Source organism: Gopherus flavomarginatus, chromosome 3 (assembly GCF_025201925.1).
Source record: "Gopherus flavomarginatus isolate rGopFla2 chromosome 3, rGopFla2.mat.asm, whole genome shotgun sequence".
In the NCBI taxonomy this organism is placed as follows: Eukaryota; Metazoa; Chordata; order Testudines; family Testudinidae; genus Gopherus; species Gopherus flavomarginatus.
The window spans coordinates 40,439,863-40,464,109 of record NC_066619.1 but is presented as its reverse complement, the minus strand read 5'-3'; the positions used below and the strand labels follow the sequence as shown (position 1 = coordinate 40,464,109).

General features: G+C 39.1%; 1 protein-coding gene across 11 annotated transcripts in view; it reads right to left on the bottom strand.

Annotated features, from left to right (window-relative positions):
• The window catches only part of IPO11 (importin 11), a 250,522-nt gene that overhangs the window by 198,665 nt on the left and 27,610 nt on the right, over nucleotides 1-24,247 (bottom strand). For all 11 annotated transcript variants that reach the window (XR_007773522.1, XM_050946896.1, XM_050946894.1 and 8 more), the window contains exons 5-8: nucleotides 22,769-22,841; nucleotides 17,163-17,366; nucleotides 9,598-9,730; nucleotides 7,147-7,205 (exon numbers count right to left, since the gene is read on the bottom strand). Coding sequence is in view for 10 of the 11 variants with exons in the window: in XM_050946896.1 (XP_050802853.1) it covers nucleotides 7,147-7,205; nucleotides 9,598-9,730; nucleotides 17,163-17,366; nucleotides 22,769-22,841 (469 nt within the window). In the remaining variant the exon portion in view is untranslated. The remainder of the gene's footprint in view (nucleotides 1-7,146; nucleotides 7,206-9,597; nucleotides 9,731-17,162; nucleotides 17,367-22,768; nucleotides 22,842-24,247) is intronic.

Genomic DNA, 24,247 nt, shown 5'->3' with positions numbered 1-24,247 from the left:
TTATGCCTGCCTGTTGGCTTCTTACCAAAAATAAATAATATCAGGAGGATTGATTAAAATCACTGATTTTAATCATGATTTAAATCAGCAAGCAGCTAACCTTGATTTAAATGATCAATTTACTCATGTTTTGCATTTGTACTTTTAAGTTATTTTCCTAAAGAAAGGTTGATTCTCATTGGTTGATAACCATTAAAACATGCTGATTTGCAACTAAATATCACCTTTACAAAAAAATCTGGTGCTTCTTTTAGATAACCATTTATTTAATCAATATCATAGCTTAATGTACATGTATTCAGATTCTTATTTACTAATTTTAATCATGTTAGAAAATGGCAAATGACGCATTTCTTGTTTATTAGATAAATTTTTTACTTGCTATTTGTGTCAAGCGCTTTTGGGATGGAAATACAATTTAAAATGCACAAAAACAATATCTAAAAATTGTTTTGGTATTAGTTAATAAAACTACCTAAAATGTTCTGGACACACACACACAAGCACGAAGTATCAAAACATGTTCTGCATTTAAAACCAACTGATTTATTAAACATGGGAAGTAATATCTGCAGCGAACTGAAGTGATTGTTCCTAGTCAGCATGTCCTTAAAGATTTTAAAACTAGTAGATCTCATCCTCTCACATCTAGTTTTAGTCATACTTTGGAAGAGAAAAACAAGCTTTCCTGCTTTTTCAACTCCCATTTGGTTTCTTAATTTTGAATTAACTAGTGATTGAACTGAACTAATTGAATAAACTGAAATTAAGAAAATACTCTCTGCACCTGTGGAACAGGCTACTGCTATCAAAAGCTGGTTTTGCCCTTCAACAAACTCTGGTTCCATGACCTTAACCAGGCACTCAAATCACCAAATTGGCTCAATGAGAACAGGATATCTACCAACCTGGACCGCAAGGACCAACCAGTTTGGGTGGCAGTGCTCTGATGGTGGATAAAGCTTGAACATGGCCACTGAAGTGTCCCTATTAAACTAATTTTGCCATGTGTGGTGACAGTGATTGATGTTTTGGGGCACAATGGCCTTCCACTGTGTCCCAAGGCATCTATGGTTCTGTTTCTTTTTTCTTCCTTGGCTCAGAGAAGGAAGAACATTGCTGAGAAATGGAGTCTTCCAAGGACTCAAAGGGCGTGCCAGTGAAGCATGAGCCAATCTCCTGATTGCATAATGTTGGTCTTATGAAACACAAAGGGTTCTTAAAGTGTGTGTCTTAACACGGGCCTCAGCATCAGACTCAACAGCGCAAGACAATTTAATGCAATCCCTGCATACTGAGCTTTCTCTGGGCATAGAGCTTGTCTTGCTACTCATTCCAGATAAACAGAACACAATAGGGACCCAGTTCTCAGCCAGACAGATATCTAAGAACAAAAACGCTGGCAGCAACTTTTATGAGGTGAAGCTTAAAGCAGCTTTGTAGTGCTCTCCCTGTACAGTTGAGCAGAACTTGCATACAGTGCTCAGGAACATGCTTCTCCCAAGTTAGAAGGCTCATCAAGTTCTTTAATTACTGGCAGACAGTGCCATCACAGGATGGGCACAGCTTGAAAGTAATAGATTTGCTTTTGGATATCCTAGTTAGGTCCACAATGTCACACGAGTGCGCATAACCCTGTAGCTCTGAGGAGAAAGGGACCAAGTCAAAGGTTTGGGTGTTACCCTAATATAAGTATTTACTACTACTAAAAATTGTTGGGCCAGTTTGAGTTCAAATTGTATGCTGCAAACACCAGAACTTAAAATATATACCCAATTCATGTTCGCTTATATAAACTGTGTAAAGATAATAGAAATAGAAAACCACAACAGGTACAAATCATCCATTTCCTTTTTACAGAAGTATGCAAACATAGAATTTAAAACACCTGACTATTCATTTTTAACACAGGCATTCTACATCTCAAAAATATAATAGACAGCAAAAACAAGATAAGCTTTATAAAGATTAATGATTCAGTAGATAGTCTATATGACATTTAGAGAAGTCTCCTTGTTACAAGCACATGAGGATTGCTAGGCAGCTCTTTAGTCTGTTTTATAGTGTGCTGAGAAAAGACTGTTCTATAATTCCTGCATTGTAGTGGAGATGTATCTTCTTACTGTAGTGTTGATAACAGAGGCTCTGTACACTCTAAATGAAAAAACATCCAACTCTGAGGCCACAACAGCAAGATCCTACCATTCATGATGCTTTACCTGAGGCCCAGTCTTTAATTTCCTTTATACTGTTGCTCATTTAATTGCTGCTGAAAATGTGTTCTCTTGATTGCGAATGTAAATTCAACTTAAATAATTCACTCATATGACTGTATATTGTCCTTTCCTTTATTGTTCTGTCATTAGGATATTCATTATAATTTTTAATCAGAGGACCTCAGGGTACTGTCACTCTGGATCTCTTGGGCGGTACTTCCTGTGCCTATTCTCAGCATTGCTCCCTGGATATAGCTCTGTAAGGCCTCCTAGTGGCCCTGTGGGAATATCAGTTGCTGCAGGCTCTGCAGACCTGGGTTCTAATCTCCAGGTTGTTACATAGACTTGCTCCAATTTGTTCACATCTTTCCTAAATTGTGGTGCCTAGCATAGGACTGAGTACTCCAACTAGGGCCTCACCAGTGCCAAATAGAGCAAGACAATTACTTCCTGTGTGTTACATAAAACATTCCTGTTAATACATGCCAGAATCATATTTGCCCTTTTCACAGCTGCATCACACTGATGATTCTCATTCAGTTTGCGGTCCAATATAACCCCCAGATCCTTTTCAACAGTACTACCACCTATTCCCCATTTTGCAGTTGTACATTTGAATCTTCCTTTCTAAGTGAAATATTTTGCACTTCTCTTTATTGAATTTCATCTTGTTGAATTCAGACCAATTCTCCAATATGTTGAGATCATTTTGAATTTTAAATCTGTCCTCCAAAGTGCTTGCAACTACTCCCAGGTTGGTGTCATCTGCAGATTTTATAAACATACTTTCTACTCCATCATCCAAGTCATTAATGAAAATATTGAATAGTCCCAAACCAGGACTGATTTGTGCAGGACCTCACTAGATACGCCCTCTCAATTTGATAGCGAACTACTGATAACACGTTGACTATCAAGTTTTTTAAAAAGTCAAACCAGTGAACTGGTGGAAGACACTGACTGAGCACCTGGAACTAGGATCCACTGAAGTGCTGAACCAGCTTTTGACAGCAGTAGGTGCAGAGAGAGTACTTTACCATTTCAGTTTATTCAGCTAATTCAGTTAAATGACTATTCATTCAAAATTACAAAAATGATGTGGGAGTTGAAGCAGAAAAGCTTATTTTCTTCTTCCAATCTATAAACAAAAACTAGGTGTGAAAGAACAAGATCTAGTAGTCCTCAAAACCTTAAAGAATATGCTGACCAGAAACAACCACTCTAGTTCACTAGCTAAGATAATACTTCCTTGGTTTAATAAATCAGTTTTAAATGCAAAACATGTTTTGATAAAAAAATTTCTCATTTCTCCAGAACATTTTAAGCACTTTTAAAAACTACCTAAAAACAATTTTAAATGCTGTTTTCGCGCATTTTAAATTGAATTTCCATCCAAGCAGAGCTTAACAAAAATCACAAGTAAAAAAATGAATTATATAATAAAGAAACACATTTTTAACCATTTAAAAATTAATAATCTGAATAAATGTAAGTCAACTATAATTGCTTAAATAAATGTGTAAAAACATAGTGCATCCTCCTGGTTACCAAAAAAAAGCACCAAATTTAGTGTAAAGGCCATAGGTAATTAAAGGAATACTGTGCAGAATGAGACTCAAATACCAAATGTAAAGTCCCAAGCTATAAATATTAACATGGCCAACTAAACACAATTTCTTTTAAAAAAAAATCCTCTACTAGAGAAAGCAGGACTTCTTCAAACTTAGAGATTTTTTTAATACATGTGGACTTAAGCTTTAAAACAAAGTAGGTTTTCTGTTGTTGTTAAGGTCCTCATCCAGAATACCTCTTAACCATGTGTTGAAGTACTTTGTTGGAATAGGGCCTTAAATGTTATTCCCTCAGAAATGTCAAGCTAATCCACAAAGCAAACCCTAGGAGACTGTGTAAATACTGAGCATTCATTGCATACAGTCATAAAAGAGTTCTTGATACTATGATGAAGAGGTTGTGATTGTAAGGACATACTGTTATATAATTGGTAGCTCTGTCCCTTAATTATTGAATTATGGAAAGCAGCAGGAACACATCTTTATAATCACAAAAGAAAAATCTGTTTTTATATCCCCCAGTTTATTTGGCAGGGCTTCTTCCTATTGTACTAGAAGTCTGATTACACAAGGAGCTACACACTCACTAAGTTATGTGAGTGAAACATACTTTATGGAAATGGTAAGATCCCTTGATCCTTTGTCTTAAACACTGGGGAAGGATTTAGGACATTGTAGCCTTACAAAATTTGCTACATTGGAACAAAAATGCATTTACTAATTATGTCATTTGGCAGCCCTTCTCTGAAATAGTACTGGAGACTCCCTTATCCACTATATTTGGTATCTCTTAATTTTTAAGTACATATGAGAAGCGTAAGATGACTGCAGTGTACTAAAAAGAGGAGGACAACATATATAAGGGCACAATCCTACTTGCTAACAAGAAATAACATTCTGAATGTTTGGTCAAATACTTGGTTGGTATTATATTGCTGGGGTTTACATTCCTGAATGTGTAGTAACCATGCTTCTGTGCACTAAGACAGAAAGTTAAAAAGAACAGAAAAAAAGACAACTGAAAAAAATGATGAACATATATGGTTTACTGGGAATTCCTCTTAGGGAGGAAGCTGTCTACATATATTTCAATGGCTTTGAAATTATAGAAAATACTTGAAATTTTGAAGACAATCTGGGTCTCTCTTCAGGGCTGGAAAAAAGGACTGCTTAGATCTGCAGGCCCTCTTCTGAAAACCTTATGTAGTAAACAGAGCTATTGGTTAACACTCATTTATATGCCAATGGCAATGCTATTATTGTGTGTACAATCTATTGCCGAACCTAATAGTCTACTTCTTTTTACTTACTTTATTTTATGTACAAGAAAACAAACTATATGCATCTAGAAAAATGTTTTTATTGAATTACATTTTAAAACTAAGTATTTCTTCTGTCATTTACTTTTATGTTACTTTTTTTCCTGTTTCCAAATGTTCTGTGTGCAGCACATTTTTGTCTTGACAATGAATAACTGCATTTCAGGAGTCAGTAGGGAGGAGAAAGCTAGAACTGATGACTGCTGGATAGGGAGCTGCTTGGACTTTTGGCATGTAGAAAGGCATGAAAGTAACAGATGACCAGCTGAAGCTTTTGGCATCTGTCAGAGAATGCACATTTCCCTACTTCTTGTGGACAGATTTGACAAATACTGTAGTTAGGAGAGATGTCTGACTCCTAGTAGCCCCCCCACACCCACACTAGCAAGTTTAGATAGTAACCAATTGTACCATTACTCATTACCCAAAATCTTCCACTGCATGCAACAATGGTGGAGACACTGGCTGGATATTTATTTTCTGAATATCAGCAGTGAAATGATTAACAATACTGCCATTTAATACTATCATATTTTATGTTTCACAGTGAATGTCTCATTAAATGAATGTAAAAGTCCACTCGTGACAGAACTATAGTTTCAAGATTTGGAAAGGAAGACAGAAATGCAGCAATTCACATTTGGTTCACAACTGGAAGTTCTGAGTCAGAAACATAAGAGATATCCTCTTTTACACAAAATTTTTTAGATTTCACAGGCCTAGCGACCAATTCTACAGATTGTGCACATCCACCTTCATGAAACCGGCAAAGCTTTCTAAAACATTCTAAGCTTAAGCCATCAGCGACTGCAACTCCTAAATTTGGGAATATACAAACACAGAAGACATTTGGAAATATACAGACACAGAATACAGAAGATATAAGGCCTTATTGACCCAAAGTTTACCACTGCTATGGGATGCTTAGCTAAAAGCAGTCTCAGAACCATTTAAACACGTTGCTTTATTCATTTATTAACTTGGCTATTACCAGTCTTTTTGCTTACTCTTGAGTAAAACTCTGAAGAAAATAAAGATCTCCTTATAACCAGATTATTTTTGGAACACAGGAAGGTACTATCACTAGGATTGTATGGCTGCTTTGTAACAATGTAAAAGCTTAACTCCCTATACAACAGAACTCTTGAGCAACAAGTATATCAAATTAGTTATGGCAAAATTTGAATTAAGTAGTATTGCCTAGAAACATACAGAATTTAGATGATATCAAGATGAAAAAAGCTAAAATCATGTTGGAATTAATTAATTTAAAAGGCTAAACAGTAATCAAAATTGTATGATTTTGCATTCCAGTACTTCAGCCTTAGGGCAAGAAAACAATGCTTTATTTTATAACATGCTGTAATGTGATGGGATACCATATCAGAACTTAAACAATGACAGTTTTCCCAGTATATCATTGGTTAACCACTAAATATAGCGGGTCATAATTCAAACACGTGCAATTTTCAATCGGATACATATTGACAGTTATTGGTTTCTAAAACTGGTCACTAAAATAATCTATACAGAAAGGGTGTGGAGTTTTCAGCTGTGACTAACAGCTGCTGTAAACCAAGGTTATTTCAGTTTCTCTTAAGTTAATTTAAGCTAAACAGAAATAGGCCTGATTTACACCAGAACAGGAGTGTATACAGAGATGTTTCAACTGGTATAACTAAGCTGTTTAAAAACAACTACAATAACAACAACAAACCCACACAATATATTAAATTGTAGAAACTCTCTCATTTAGAGAAGGCCCGTCACTAAATTCATACAGGCTATCTATATCCAAATTGAACATTTCAGATTTTTTCTACCACTGCCCTTTAAATACGTAGCATCAGCATAACATATTAAGCTCATTGTTTTACATTTATCAGGCTTGCCTCTTGAGCCTTCTGTACATAATATAATTATGCATCATTTTATAAATTTCAGATCTCTCTTTGAAGTGGAGTGAAATTCTAACAATGCCTAGAATGTCATGGAAAGAATTCTGAATTATATCTAGAAACAAACACATGTATCACTTACCATCACCTCTACATTCCGATGAGGTTCCACAAACCCATGAACTGTCAATTTACGAAGCACTGAAAAATACAGTAATATCTTGCTTGCACAGTCTCTTTTTGTAGAATGCTGCCCCACTCCCCACCCACCCAGATATCAAGTAATTAACATATGCTACGATAACCATTGCTATAAAAGCCTCTAATTATTCAAATATGAAATCAATTGCATTTATTTTGCACCTTTAGGCTCCTCACCCACATTTTGCCACTAATTTAAGTTTGGCAGTATTACTTTAAGGTAGAGCTGGGTAAATACTTGATTTTGTGATTAGCTGGCAGTTCTGAAATTTTTCTGAATTTAATTTTTTTTCCTAATTTTCAGTCAATTCAAAACGTCCGTTTCCGGTTGAACAAAACATATTGTTCGACTTGAAACATTTTGTTTTGGGGCATTTTTAAAGGGCTAGAGTCACAAGCGGATGGAGGGAGAGGAGGAAGAGGTGGTGGTTATGGTGACTCCCGTAAAAGCTTTAGCCCTCTCATCAAAGCATTCACCCAGGATGTGGGAGACCAGGGTTCAGCTCCTGCCTCTCCCACATGTGGAGATGAGACCTGAAAATGGGTCTCACACTGCAAGAGTGTTCCCCACCCACTGAGCTATGGGATATTCTGAGGTGAATCCCTCAGATTCTCCTGGTGAAGCTCTTCCATTGTGTCTAAATTAAATAGCCATTGGAGCAGGGACATCAAGTTGGGCGTCCCACCTGTCACATGAGTGCCCTAATCACTAGAATATAAAGTCATATTCTCTCTCTTTCTGGCCAAATGATTATTCATACAAAGTGGAACAGCTTCAGCACAAGAGACTGAAAAAGACCTACCCCGGACTACCCTAAAGCCCATGGATTAGGACAGTTTTCCGCAATGTCAGAGATACAAGTTCACGTCCCTACTCCAAAGACTTATTATTTATACACAGTGGAACAGCTTCAACATAAGAGACTGAGAGAGACCCACACCATAATATCAGATAGCCCAGTGACTGGGGGACTCTCCTGCAATGTGGGAAAACCAAATTCAAATCCCTTCTCCACATGAGGCAGAAAATTGAACCTAGGTCTCCCACATCGTAGCTTAGTGCCCTAACCACTGGACTGCAAGTTATAAGATGGACAGTGGCACCTCCTCCTCCTGCCATTTTGTGAATGGTGCCTTGGTGCCCCCCCCCAAAAAATTAATTGAAAGCATTCAGCAAAATTCATGTCAATACCACAAATACTTTCAGCGCCCTGAAAAATTAATTTTTTGGTAAATTTACTATTTGTTAATAAATATTCACCCAGCTCGACTTTAAGGTTCCATTCATGTCAAAATAAGGCTAATGAACAACAATGAAAAAAGAACAGGAGTACTTGTGGCACCTCAGAGACTAAAAAATTTATTTGAGCATAAGCTTTTGTGGGCTAGCCCACCTCATCAGATGCATAGACTGGAACATACAACAAGAAGATATTTATACATACAGAGAACATGAAAAGGTGGAAGTAGCCATATCAACTGTAAGAAGCCAATCAATTGAGATGAGCTATCATCAGCAGGAGAGAGAGGGAAAAGAAAAAAAAAAAAACTTTTGAAGTGATAAAAAGGTAACTCCAAAAAGGTTCTTCTTTTCCTAGTCTATCAGAAGGATGCAGTGCCCCAATTTTACCATTTCTGGAGTTCTCTCACAGGGAAGATAACGTGTCATTTCCAGAAACTCCTGAATACTACATCCCACAAAGCCTTCCTTTTAAATCTTCTGATGTTTGTAACAGTTGTGTTTGTAGTCCATACACAGAAGGAATACAGACACTCCCCAACTTACGCAAGCGTTCCATTCCGGAATGCCTTGGGTAACTCAAATTTTGCATAAGTCGGAAATGTATACCTGACAATTACGCAAAAAAACACCTCCTCCTATTTCTAGTTTACAGAACTTTTTCCGTAAGCACGGATTTGCGTACGTTGGGTATGCATAACCTGGGAGGCGTCTGTAGAGAGATTCACGACTGCATTTCTTGAAACCCAACTAAGACTAGGGTCATCCATATCACCAGCATAAAGTAGAAACAGCAACTCTAAAATGTGCAACAGCTATACTAAATGGCTAACAACTATTAAAGAAGTTATCCAAAATACACAAGTTATAGCTATTTCCAACTGGTTTCTGATAAAAGCAGATCTAGGTACACAGAGCAAGGTTTTTCATTTCCTATGTAGCCCAGCCCAACTGCTAAATACTCAAGTATAAAGGAACTGAGATTATTGGGCTCCAAGTGGCATGGCTTTGCTAGAAGATTCCAAAGTTCTCACAAGATGCCAGGGACACTGTAACCCAACAACAGGAATACACAAATGTCACCTGAATAACCTTATTTCATCTTTTATAGTACATTAAGCGTATATATTTAATAATCTTTTTAATATTTACCTTTCAATGACAAGAGAGTTCTTTCTAATGAACTTGTAGCTGCAGCTTCATCTCCCGTAAAGATCTGTTGTAGGAATGTATCTGTGTGATGATTCCATAAGGAACAGGCAAAACTATAAATTCCAGATGCTAACTGTAAAGAAAAACCAATACATTTGAATCCCAATATTTGACACTAGTACAATAAATGTATAGATTCATAGCTCTTTAAGGCCAGAATGGAATGTTAAATCTAGTCTGACCTCCACCATAACATAGGCCAGTGGTTTCCAACCTTTTTCATCTGGGGCCACGGAGGAATGTGGTGGCGGACGAGCCTCTGCCGAAATTCCGCTGACAAGTGGCAACGTCAATAGGCATCGCTGCCGAAAATCAGCGGCATTTCAGCGGCAACGCCTCTGGATGACATAGCTTATCAGTGGCATTTCAGTGGATGCTCATCCGCTGGCCAGTATGCGGGCGCACTCAGAAGTCCCGGCGGGCAGCATGGCACCCACAGGCACCGCGCTGGGGACCCCGACATAGGCCATCATCAGTCCTATATAATAGCTTGTTTGATTTAAAAAAACAAATCTTCCATAAAGGCATCCAGTTTTGATTTTGAAGACAGCAAAGATATAGAGAATCCCCCACATCCCTTGGTAGTTTGTTTCAATAATTAAAAATGTGCTCCTTTATTTCCAATCTGAATTTATCTGACTAATCCACATGGCTACAAAAAGGGTTTCGCAACAATAAGTTTTCTTGCTGGAGAACAAAATTGGAGAACTGGTTTCTTTACAAACAAGTTTCAATGTGACATATATTGTAGACTGGTGAATGTCTGTCACACTCTACTCCCATTTCTAGTCATATTTATGTTGTGTAATAAAAAATAGTAGTACTGTACAGTATGTGCACGTGTTAAACCCTATTTTGATGACAGCTGCATAGTTATGTATATTCTTTACTGATGAAGCATATTAAACTGATTTTCTTCCCCAAGTTATTTAAGTTAAGAAATTGAGGTTGAGACAGTTAGTTGCAAATTCAAATGTATGGAGCAAGTCTTTACATATAAATAACTCAATTTACATTTCAAAAACCATAATCTTTATTTTTTTTAATCATAGTCTTTTATCCATCCTACAAAAAGGTAAAGGGGCATACCGTATTTAGAAAATATTATAAGAAATAAAGGTTACTTTCATGTAAGAAGACAGGATTATGCCCTATATTTCCCAGAGTAAGTTATTCCAACCTAGAGAATGAGGATTTAGTAGTCTGCACTGAGAGTTTCCTGTTCATTTATCCCATTAGATGGAGAGTAGTGGCACTTGATTCAGCCTCACAAAACACAGGTAAGCCACCAGAACATTAATGCACAGTCCTTGTGCCTCTAAGTTCCCCAGCATCTTATTTCCTCATTCTAGCCCTCTGGCAGCACAGTTCTGATGGCGCCATGCTGTGAGGGGCCTCCAACCACCCACTGTTCCCAGAACACTTCTTGTGTATGGCACGTAACAGCTGTCCACACTGCCAACCAGAAGTCGGTGCAAGTTAAGGCTAGTTCAGTCACAATACATCTGCAGGTTTCACAGTAGCAGCCGTGTTAGTCTGCATCCACAAAAAGAACAGGAGTACTTGTGGCACCTTAGAGACTAACATTTGAAGTTTTTTTTGTTGCAAAATTGCCACCTTCAAGTCTGTCACTGAGTGGTTAGAGAGGTTGAAGTGTTCTCCCACTGGTTTTTGAATGTTATGATTGCTGATGTCAGATTTGTGTCCATTTATGCTTTTGCGTAGAGACTGTCCGGTTTGGCCAATAAATCTGCAGTGGGCAAACTTGTGGGTTTGGAGATGAAAGGGAAATTATACAACTGAAAGCAGCTGCTCCTCAAGCCCCACAATGCTTTGACTCCATGGAATTTGAAGTCTGTAGAGAACCTTCGGAATTTCCGTTGTTCCCTGGGAGGAGAGTGCTGCAGAGATGGCTTCCCCCACTGAGTTTGCATTCTCCTAGTGTAAATGGAAAGGAGCATTTGAGCCTTTTAAACATTTCCAGGGGTAGTATGGGAAAAGCACAAATATGTTTGGTTGAAAATTTAATAAGTGGGCAAAGGAGGCTGGCATCTTGGGCCAACTGGAGGTGGAAGTCAACATTTCAATAATGAATGAGACAGGACAGGTATGATAGGGATAACCTGTGAAGCGCCATGGAAGTGAATGCAAGTAGTAACTTATGTTTACACAAACAGAGAAGGGGGAGTCAGTGGTGGGATGACGTAATGGGCTAGGAGAATAATCTTTACAGCAGCATTTTGAATGGATATGAAGAGGGTAAGAATGCATTTTTCAAGACCAGACAAATGGATGTTGCACTAGTTGAGGACAGTTTGGACAAGAGTTTTAGATGTGTGGATTGGTAGAAAAGGTATCATTGACATGTTATGAAGAAAGACTAAGCAAAATTTAGGCAGCCCAGACATGAGGACCTGGAACACAGATCCGAGTTAAAGATGATGCTCAGGTTACAGGCCTGAGTGACAGGCAGGATGGCAATATTGTCCATGGTGATCAAGAAAGAAGGAAAGAAAGAAGGGGGGGAGGAGAATGGGGGATATAAGCTTTCTTTTTAGCCATGCTGAGCATGAGCTGAAGGCCAGCCATCCCCAGATATTAGTTTGAAAAGAAGGAGATAGGTCTGGAATAAAGAGGAGGATCTGTGAGTCATCAGCATAGAGATGGTCGTTGAATTTGTAGATGAGATTATCCAGAGATAAGGTGAAGAAAAGGACAGAGCCCTGCACAACCCGCAAAGAAAGCTGAAGGATGAATGAAGAGAATATTCTGAAGGACACACTGAAGGAGCAATTAGAGAGGTAGGAGGAGAACCAGAGAAGGAGAGAGTCAGGAGTACAAGATTTCAAGAGGAAGAACAAGGTTGACTATGTCAAAAGAGGCTCACAAGTCAAGGAGGGTGAGGACAAGGTACTGGTTCTGAGCTTTAACTAGAAAGAAGTCATTAGAGACTTTGGCGAGAGTGGCTTCAGTGGAATGCAAATTGGGTAAGCTGGACTGGAGAAGGCTGAGGGTGGCACTGGAGGGGAGGAACCTCAGACAGTTATTGTAGACAGTGCCGTCAATGAGCTTTAACTATCCACGATGACTCCAAGATCTCTTTTATGATTGGTAACAGCTAATTTAGTCACTATCATTTTGTATATATAGTTGAGACTATGTTTTCTAACATGAATTACACTTTGCCCTTATCAACACTGAATTCATAAACCACAGTCTCACATGGTAAACCATGGTTCTCACTTGGCCAGCAGCAATGGAAACCAACAGTTATGATGAAAAACCGAATTTTTTTTGGTAATTAACAAAATGTACATAACCCAGGGACCTCACTAAATGCTATTGTGAATTAAGCTAAACTGCATTGAGGATATTTTCATTCAGAATGAATGTGTCCACACTGGGGTTTAAAGCTGTTTTTGTAATGAATCCACTTTAAATTTACACCTGTAGTTAATTCGGATTAACTTTCCTGAGCGGCCCTGTGTAGACAAACTCCTTAGTTTGTTTCACTCTCAAATCATGGGGTCAGCACTAGCATCTTCATACAGATGACACACTGGCCTCACAGAGCAGTTTAGGAATCAGAGGCAGCATGCTGTATTTTCATATGGACAGCTGAACCAGGTGTTCAAAATAAGCTTACCTGGGTTAGGGGCTTTTGCTCACCCAAACTCTTGCAGGTCATTTTATGCAGGAAGCAACAGGGAGTAACTTGTACAAGCAAGTGGGTCAATCAGATCACAAAGGCATTGCAGCAACTTGATGAGTCACCTTTGGCAGAATGACTGAGGAAACTTGTGTTTCAAGAAGCATGCAAACAGGTCTGTTAAGGCCACAGCTGCCCCCAATCAAACACAAGAGACCAAAAAACAGAGGAAAGGAGATTATACTTCCCTAGAACCATTATAGAGCATCCTGAATACACACCCTTGCACAACATTAACCTGAATATTAACGCACAGCCTATAATGAATTTGGAAATACCATCAGCACCTTTCTAAATAACCATCGTTTAATATAATTCTTGACAGAATGGTACTAAGACAGTTCCCTGTGCCTAACTGTGCTAGAAAACAGCTTTATAAAATATACTTCACATTAGTCAACAGTAGGTTAAAAATGCACTATTCTATAACCTATAGGACAACTCTATATGCTATAATCAACAGATTTTTATAATGGAGAGAGTAGTTGCATGATTTGTCATTTTCATTCAGACTTGTTAAATTAATACAAGCAGTTGAATGCTGCCTGGGATAATTGAATTTTATTTCTGCCTCTGCCACAGAGTTCCTATGTGATGTTGATCAAGTAATTTAAACCAAACTTCTTATAGGCAGTCACTAATTGTGTTCTTATTTTCTGGGTGTTGGTCTTGAGAATCCAAGAGTCTGATTTACAGAAATGCTGAGCACTTACAGCTGCAACTGAAGTCAAGAGAAGCTGTGCTTTCAATATATAAAGTGCTACGTAATGTAAAGCACCCTGAAGAATCAGGCCGTAGGTGTCTCATATTGGCCCCCTCAAATTAGTGAACAATTTTGACCTTCTGCTCTCCATGTGTAAAACAGGAATAAAAACCCCTCACGTCACAAGGATGTTGTGAAGATTAAATGATGACTGTAAAACGCTCTAATACTAAAGAGATGAGTGTCACAGAAAAGCCCATGAACAAATTAATAATTTTGTATTCACAGCACTGTTTGAATAGCGTGCAGTAAATAAAGCTTAGGGTCACACATTACGTAAGTAAATAAAATGTTGAATATCTTATTAATTGAGCCCTCTCCATCTTATTCACTGAATGAGGCAAGGGTCCTGTGGCAAGAAATAATTATCATGTAATTAAAGACTGTATCATAATGCATAACATAAAGGGGTTGAATTAAGGTTGTACAGGATACTGTAATACTGTCAATTTCCTAACTTTTGAGTGTTTCATTTGGCAACTTTAATTTTTTTTTCAGTTTTATTTCTGTAATTTCCTAGGTTTTTAGAAAAGCAAACTGAAAAAACAAATTCCATCACATGGCATCATATTGACTCCCTCATGGTTCTTCTGCAGAGTTGGAACATTTAGGTCTACCACACACAGACCTCTGCCACTTTAGAGGATGGAATTACTGGTAGCAATAATAGGTTGTTACCCTATATGTAGAGCAGTACTAGACGGAGATGACACACACACTTAGTCAGTGGGTTTCACAGATATTTACAGACTGCAACGGAATGACAAAACTTAGCAACCTTGGGTCCAGGCTCTGGAGAGGAGTACTCGAGATCACAGACCCTTCTGCTTGTCTGTCTTGTCCTTCCCACAGCTTATTCTTCTACCTCATCACTACCAACCTGTCCTCCTATTCGATTTCCAGTCTCCACTAAAATTTCTCATCCCACTGCCAGTCTCCTTCCCAGCCAGTTCTAGTTTCCATCCTACCAGCTCCTTGTCCAGTCTCTCTCCTCTTCACTGTGATGCACACACACAGGATTTTCATCCAATCTCAGTCTCCCTTTTCACCAACAAAACTCTTACCTGACTCCTTGTCCCAATTTCCCAGTAAGTCCCAATTCTCCCCGCTGTTCCTAGCTCATCTCCTCTCCCTCTCTCCATTCTCCTTCTCCTCACTGGTTCTTTGTCTCTTCCTCCAGACAATCCCACTATCTCCTCTTTGCCTGATTCCTTCACTGGCTCCCAATCCACGTCACTCACACACACCCAGCTCCCAGCCCCAACATCCAGCTCGCACTCCTAGCCTCCTTACCCAACCAGTACCAACCTCCAACCCTCATATGCCAGTGCCAGCCTCCATCCCTCATCTCGCATGACCAGTCTCTTTGTCCAGTCAGTCCCAAAATCCTCTCTTCATTTCTCTCATTCCCAGATGCCTTGCCCACTAGTCTCTGTCATCCGCCAATGATTACAAGTCCTAGTTTTTGTCTTCTCTCCCAGTTCCAGTCTCACCAGATCCTAGTCCCAAACTATTCCTTTCCCATCTCCCCAGTCCAGCTCTTGTTCCCTCTGCATTCAAGCCAGGCGGCTTCCTCCTCCACACTTCCCATACGCCAGCAGGGGGGTCACTGAGAGCACGGGAGAGGCAGACTCCTGGCTCTGAGTTCCATTGCCCGGCCTCACTTTGGCACATTCCATTCTTCTGAGCCACCAGAGCCTAGTGTGGAGCACGCTGAGTCACTCTGTAGGTATGGCTCACATTCAGTCTGGCCAGTAATAGGAGTTGTTAGGGAATGGAGCATGCCCAGTGTGGACAGAATCTTCTGACACTTTAGCTGCTGAATTCTAAGAATTCTCTACTGAGCGTGAGCAAACCGAGTTTTGCTCAGCCAAATCTGGGGGGAGTTTCACAGGACAAGCAAAAGACACATCCCACCTGCTAAATTTTGAATCTTTAATCCAAAGCAGGGAGGCTATGATGGGGTAGTGAATTCTAATGGTCATCCACCCCCTCACGTGGCATGGCCCTTTAAGAGGCTGAAAATGTGCTGCTTAGGAAGGACTAGAACATCTGATTAACAGAACCCAGCTTCAGGGGTGAGAGCTGGGGAGACTCCTAGGTAAGGAGAAAGTATAAAACTAACCAATACAGCTGCATTCCAAAGAGGAGGGCTGGGGATTCTTGTGTAAGGAAGCACTGAAAAGGGGTAATCCCGAAAAGGAACTGGAAAGATTTCCCAGACCAGAGGCTGTTTACTGACATAGCAACGAGTTTCCTGAAGGAAGGAGCCAGAGACAGCTAGTTAGATTAAGCCCGAGGCGATGAATGTCCCCAGATGTGTCTGAGTGAGTTTCTGTTTGTGCTTATAGCTGTCAGTAATAAATGATAAATAATAAATAATAAACCCTTGAAAGGAGGTTGCTTTTTAATTTAAAAAGCTCTGTCTTGACTTGTTTATAACCTGGGTTAAGGGAAGTGAGGAAGGGATCTCCTGCAATGCCATACCTAACTGAAAGGGGCACACACTGGGGTAACCTCCACACCAACACAGAGCCACTAAAGCTTCTCAGAGAATAGGTCACCAGAATTTTATTTTTTTTTAAAAAACAGCAAAACTATGTCTTTTTCCCTAGCCTCATGCTTGTAAATGGCTGAATCATTTTGGTTGAAATTTAAACAAACAAACAAACAAACAAAAAATCAGCCTGAGGAAGACACCCAGCATGGAAAATTTCAGCCCAATGGTTAAAAGTTTGTGAGAGTTATGAGCAATTGAAAACAGAATCTTATCATGGAAAGCATCAGGCAACCTAATAGGTGGTGCTACCAGCTCACCTTAGCCTACTTTTTTTTTTTAAAATACATCATATATTATGACTTGTCATGTATAGAGAATAAATAACCATTTTTGACACCCTCCCAAGTGCGCCTCCCATGTACCCACTTCCACAGCCCATCACAAACATTTATAAACAAATATGTAAAATAACATTTCTACTCTTCAATCAAGCCCAGAATATTACATGTTGCATTATTAATAGCGTTACTTACGTCATAAAAAAGTTTCCTATCTGCAGCAAGTCGTTTAGATGCCAGCGTCTTAGTAACATGATAAAAAGTAAGTAATGCTCTGTGTTGGCAGAGATCATCTTGGACTTTCACTGATTCTAGAAGAGTAGGAATAAGCTCTGGCCACTGTCTAGGGCAATCCAGCCTAGCAACTTTAGCAATCAATACAGAGATCTGAGTGGCTATCTGCAGAAAAAACAGGTACCAGAAAGACACACATAAGGCCTAGGTAGATTTAATAAAATTTACATTCCAGAAACATAACTTCTGTTACATTTAATAAACCTGCAAATAAAATGTTAAGCTACTTGTTCAGTTGAGACTTCAGTCAACATTTTACTGTATTACTGGATTTTAAAGGGCAGCTAGAGTCACTGCATGCATTTTAGCAGCCCTATGGTAGTTAGGATTTAATAATTTAGAGACCATTCTTGGCCCAGTGAAGTTTTTAATCTGACCTCATTTCTCTTCCTGTTTAATTCTATTTTTTTTCTATACAGAGAGAGAGAGAGAGAGAATAAATGCACATATATAGACAGCTAGATAGTGTTAACAATACATATGGCCCTCATCCACATAGTATATGAGAACCACTTCCTGTTTCTAAACATGGCCTCTTTGCCTTCTCTACCTGTATAATGGTAAGAAAAGTGTAGGCAGAACATAATGCTAAAAACAGGCTGCAGCCTCAAACAGCCATAAACTAAGTGCTTGGAGCCGCTAAGCATTTAAGCACATGCTTACAGTTATGCACTCAAGGCACTGTACTGGATCAAGGACTTAGCTTGCTAGTCTGCTTCAAGCAGCAATAACTTGTCCTATTTCCCCCTGAGATTTGCCATGGATGACTATGTTTTGGGGGGCATTATGGGTTGGATTCATGAGCAGGACTCATCACCCTTTTCCAGCAGCAGCTAGTCTGTACAAATTAAAACTAAAGAGGATGGTGTGTGTCTATGTAAGTCACTAGAACTACTTGAGGTTAAACTCATCTGTAAGTGCTTTGCTAAATCAGAACCTTAAGCAGATTGCAAGCTTGCAGTACAAAGAGTTGCTCAGGTTCAAACACCAGTACTGGCCCTTCGCTCCATCCAAAAAGACATCTTCCAGTCAGGAGGGTCAAAAGATATGCTCCCAACCCTCCAAAGAGAACCGAAGCAAGCTATGGGGACAGAGGGAGTATGCAAGGGTAAAACATATAACTTGTTTACTTGCTTCTTTAATTGTCCGATCTACGATTTGATATCACCAATTTCCCTTGCAACGCTCCTTCCTGCCAGGTTTTTTATTACGTCATTGGCAGAAGAAAGAGGTAGAGTTGCTGGTGAAATTCAGATCCTGTTTTCTCTTTCTTCCCAACAGCAGCACAAAGAGCTAACAGGAACAGAAAGGCTATCAGCAGCTTAAGTAGATCTGCAGGGTGGCCTAAAAAAAGCATTAAAGAGGACTGGTTTTGTAAGCGTCAGAATCGGCCGGCTGATATCCACAGAAACAGTTTGCTTCTTTGTTCCCTCCATATGGCTGATTTATTCCTGGGGTGCAGGGTTGAGACCCACAACATATCTTGTGGATTTACAAAAGTCAGAAGCTCTACTACTCATCAGATAGTAATATCCTACTTATTAAATCTGCACACACACACACCTTTTTCTATCATTTAATTTGATAGAATCTGAGTCTTCATTTCCCAACCTTATGAGCCACATTATGCATGACTGTAGTGTTCATATTACAGATCTGCTGTCAGAAAACAACAATGAATACTATTCACCAAAAGCCCAACCTAACAAGCTGTACAGTTGTCCATGATAAATACAACAGGTAGACAGTAAGCCAGGTTACGGGCACTTAGGTACCACAGAGAAAGGTGCCTTGGAATTAAGATACAAAAGAAACGTCATACTACTGCAAAGACAAAAAGGTTTTAATCTTTTTTAAAGACATCTTTCTTCAAGCCCTAGCTATTTTACAAATTGAAATGCTAAAAAAATGGGAAAAATGCTCAAATAGTTTAATGAATAAAATACACACAGAGAACACAGTATGCGTGATTTGGTATAAAAGTCTTACATTGACCTCTAGGAAAGACAGGAGTTGAAGCTCTGACGAAATCGACTCGTAGGCTTTTCAATGTGACTTTGCAATAAGAAGCCAGTCATTAACATAGGCACTGTGGTTTCACCATCTTCCTCTGATATGGGATGCTACTGCCATGGAGACCTTGGGAAAGACCCTGAGGGTGTACCAAGGCCAAATGGGAGCACTCTGTGGTGAAAATGGTCAGGGCCCATCATGAATCTGAGAAAACGTCTGTGGGCAGGGTGAATACACAGCCTTCATATCAAGGGGCGTAAACCACCTGCCCTTTTCCAGGGATGGGAATATAGGTGCCAATGTAAAATTTCAGTTTGCAAATAAAGTGATTGAGATGGTGGAGATCGAAGAGGGTTGTCCAGCCACCCTTTGTTTTGAGAACTAGGTAGTATGATGAGTACCTTTCCTTGGTACTGAAGAGTTACCACTCTGTTGCTCCTTGCTGTAAGAGATCCTACTTCTTGTATGATAATCTCCTCATGAAAATGGTCCCTGAAAAGGAGCGAGGATGGGAGTTTTGGAGGGGCAGGGAGGTAAATTTGATCACAAGCCAGACCCAATTATGTTTAGCACCTATTTTTCTGTTGTTATTGCATTCCAGAGGTGGAAAAAGAGTGCTAGATGACCCCCAAAGGATGTATAGGAATTGGCATCACTGGTTTGCAGCTCTTGAACACCCACCAAAAATATTGTTTAGATGGGAGCTGGGATTGGGATGATTATATTTCCACAGAAGGTGCACAGAAACAGAATTTCTGAACGCTTTGCCTCTTATGGGGTGGCACATAAGGTTAATGGTGGTAAAACTGTTGAGCTATTGGTCTAAATTTCTGTGACTGGCTGCGGAATTTTCTCTTTGAGGCAGAGGTACATATTCCAGAGAGCAGATGATGGTCATTTAGAACATGTAAGGATCCATTGTCTTTTGGTTAAAAAGATGAGCTTAATTAAATAGCAGGTCCTCCATGATATTCTGGACCTCCCTGGGAAACCCCCAAGCATGAAGCCATGATTCACGTCACATCACAAGATGTATCTGCTGTGCATCTGCTTCTGATTGAAGAGTGGTCCTGGCAACCAACTTGCCTGACTCAATGAGAGCTCGAAATTGAGCTCTATATTGTTGCACAAGATTGTCAACGGACTGTGAATGTGCAGTAGTTCAGGTAATCATACATAGCCAACAGTACAGTAATTGGCTATTCCGAACTGAAGAACTTCCTTCCCAATAAATCAAGGCATATGCCCTCCTTATTGACCGGAGTAGATCTAGAGTGTTGCTGTATAGATGTTTTTGTGGCAGCATGGACAACCAAAGAGTTAGAAGCAGAATGAGAAAAGAGAAATTCTGCCCCTCTGGATGGGACAAAATTGTGTTTTTCTTTCCTCTTAGGGGTATGGATGCAAGTGGCTGGGATATGTCAGACTGTTGTAGTTGGTTCCAAAATGGGTACATTAACAAGAAATACAATTTGGCTGGATCTGGAGGATCTGTAGCTCCTCTGCAACCCTATGTAACAGTTCCTAGAACTGCTTATAGTCAGTCATAGGGGGGATGGAGATACTGGAGTCACTGCTTCATCCAGAGATCCTGAGGACAGTCTTGATGTTACTGGCAGAACTGCCAGATCCAGCTCATAATCATCCCTTTCCATGGGGTCAGGAGGAATCTCTTGCTGTCCTCTCATGGGGGAGGAGTGGACTGACTCCTAATAGATTGTGTCAACTCTGCAAAGTGGGATGGATCCCATAGTCCCCATTAAGGGCAATAAGCTGGGTCAAAGAGTAGTTGGGAAGGTCCCCATAGCATGGGGTACCAATGGTTTCAAGGCAGACACTGAGGTGGGTGTTGGCTGCAGAATGGTCCAGGTCCCCTATCTGGGAAGGCATGCCTTGGTAGAGAAGTCATCAGTTCTTTGGGAGGTTCAGAGTCTCCTAGAAAGAAAACACTTATTGTGGATCTATCAAGCAGTTCTCTCCACTGGAGGGAAACCATGGCTGGACGACAGAATGGGAAACAGACACCTCCCACAAGCTGCACCTCTTGGTGGAATCGAGACCTCCCTTATGAGGTAAGGGCCGGATTGTGATGGAGACTGGAGACCAGGGAAAGCAAAAATGTTGTTAGGTGTAGAGTAAAACTCTGCTCTTCCTGGAGCACAAAGGGTCCTGGTCTGCCCAGAATGACAGAGCTAGCACAGTTACAGTTTCTGCCACAGTTAGGCAGAGCCACTGCTGCAGGTGATTGAGACGCCCTATGTTTGGCTTTTGTCAGTGCTACTGTTTATTGGGGTTTAGGCTTAAGTTGGTACCGAAGGCACCATTGCCACTGGAGCATGGTCTGGTAGCAAAAGAGCCCTGTATTTGAGGGGCTCTCTTCTCATGATCCTGAGACTTAGAACGTTCTAAGTCCTCATGAGATGAGTGGGAAGACTTGCTTGACTTACGCAGGGTTGTATCCAACTTCTTTGAAGAGGTTTTGGAAGAGAATTTGCTCTCGTTTTTATGAGAATGCTCCTGCCTCCCAACAAGACCCCAGTGGGGGATCTGTGGGAGTAGATTTCCTGGCTCCTAAGTCAGACCTCACAACAGGATGTATACTCATTGCTGAGTCAGGCTGATGTACTGGAGGGGGATCCTCCAATCTGAGTCTAACTGCTTTCTCCATTAAGCAGTTCTTAAGACAAAATTCTTGCCCTCCTCCAAGGCTGTACAGGCAGCATTGATGGTCATAACTGATTGAGAAGAAGTGTTGGCAAGAAGCACAGATTTTGAAGCCCAGAGTCCTGGGCATACTTCAGTACCCACAATGAGGTACTGGTGCAAGGGATGGAGAATCTAACTAGCTAACTATGAAACATAATTAAAAACTATCAGGTAAAATTCTCAACTATTTACAAAATATATACATATGTATTTACAGATTGAAGAATAAAGGAAGATGAAGCTCTGGATGCTGGAGTTTCCAACCCAGGCCGGCAGTAGTAGGAAGGAACTGGAGAGGCAGGCAGTCTGCTCCGCCCTTTATCTCCATAATTAGAGGCACAGGGAGAGAGAAGGCATATGTACAGACCAACAGACACTGCCTTCCAGAATTCTCTGACTTTGGGCACATGAGGCACATGTGTATTCACAGTGGAATACACATAGGAACCAGCACGCAAAGAATGAGTCTTTAGTCTACCTCAGACAAACCCAGAAGTACAAAAATTAGTTATTTTAAACACAAGGAGATATAAATTAAATTCTGACATATAGGAGGGTGTAAGTAAGATAATCCAGTCAAATGAAGAAAAACTTGATACTTGAGAAAAACTTAATTCTGTGATAAAATCTTACATCCCACATCAACATAAAATACTATTTGAAAAGGAACATGAAAATTGGAAATTCTGTCACATCTCATTTTTAAACTTTCATTAAAAAAAAATGTTACATCCCAGTAAGAGCACTTGTTAAGAGAATAACTAATCATCATTAATTTCACTACTAACCTGATTCACTGGTTCGTTGAAGTTGGTGATGAGCCCAGCACGCAATGTAGATTTCTCCTCTTCCGAAAGAGCGCTGTTATAATAAGATGTTTAATTAACATGTTATATTTTCAAGCTATAAATCCCCCTCAACTTTTATGCATATTTATAGAGAGTTATTTTTATAGGTAGTATCAGTAAAAAATGTAAAGACCCAGGCTGGATAAAAATCAATATATTTTTTTAAAAATCAAAATATTAGATTTGTTCATTTAAAATTGAGTATTTTTAATTTAAATTGTTTTTACTCACATTAGATACAAGTTTATTTTTAAAAAATAACCTATTTAAAATTAAATTTGAAATTGACAATCTATTGTGAGGCATATACTTATTATCTATTAAAAAAATTTATATTAAACAAAATATAATATCAAGCAGTGTACATTTGCTGCCAAGTTTTACAGAAAGTCAGATCACTGAACAGCTGGAAGCCACTGGTTAAGCACCTGGAACCATAATATGATGAACATGCTCAACCAGCACTTGACAGCAGTAGCCTCTTCTGCAAGTGCAGTGAGAATATTTTCTTCATTTCAGTTTATTCAACTAGTTCAGCTCAATGACTGATTTATTCAAAGTTCAGAAACCAATCAGGAACTGGAAAAGCATGAAATCTTGTTCCTTCTTCCAATCTGAGTCAAAACTAGGTGTGAAAACATGAGATCTACTAGTTCTAAAATCTTCCAGTTCACAGTGACCTGAAACAACCACTTCAGTTCACTAAGGATAATACTTCCTTTGATTAATAAATCAATCTTAAATGGAAAATGTTTTTTTCTTATGTATCTACCACATTTAAGGTAATTTTATTTTATTTTATTAATTAAAAAAATAAAATGCTGGTTTTGTGTATATTTAATTGAATTCCAATTTCCATCCAAACGGAGCTTAACACAAATCAGAAGTAAAAAGTTAATCATGTATTAAAAACATGTATCATTCAACATTTTCTAACATAATACAAATGTAAAAATTAATAAATCAAATATATGTAAATTAAGCTATATAACTGCTTAATTAGTGTAGACAGAGCATATCCTCTTGCTTATAAGAAAGGAGCACCAAATTTAGTATAAAGGCTGTACTTAGTTGCAAATTAACGTTTTAATGGTTACTAACCAAAAAAAAACAACCTTTCAATGAGAAAATAACTTTAAAAAGTACAAACGCAAAATATGATTAAAATCAATTATTGAAATCAAGGTTTCCTGCTTGCTGATTTAAATCAAGATTAAAATCAGTGATTTAAATTGCTCTGATTTAAATCAATCCACCCTGAAAAGACTATTTCCATTTGAGCTTAATACATCTGACTGGATGAAGAACATTTTCATGCATATAGTTTTCTTGTTACTAACAAACTTCAGCCTGGTGAAGTATAAAAAGATCATTATTCTGGTCACTGACATTTGAGAAAGTGGAGAGACAGTAGGAGGA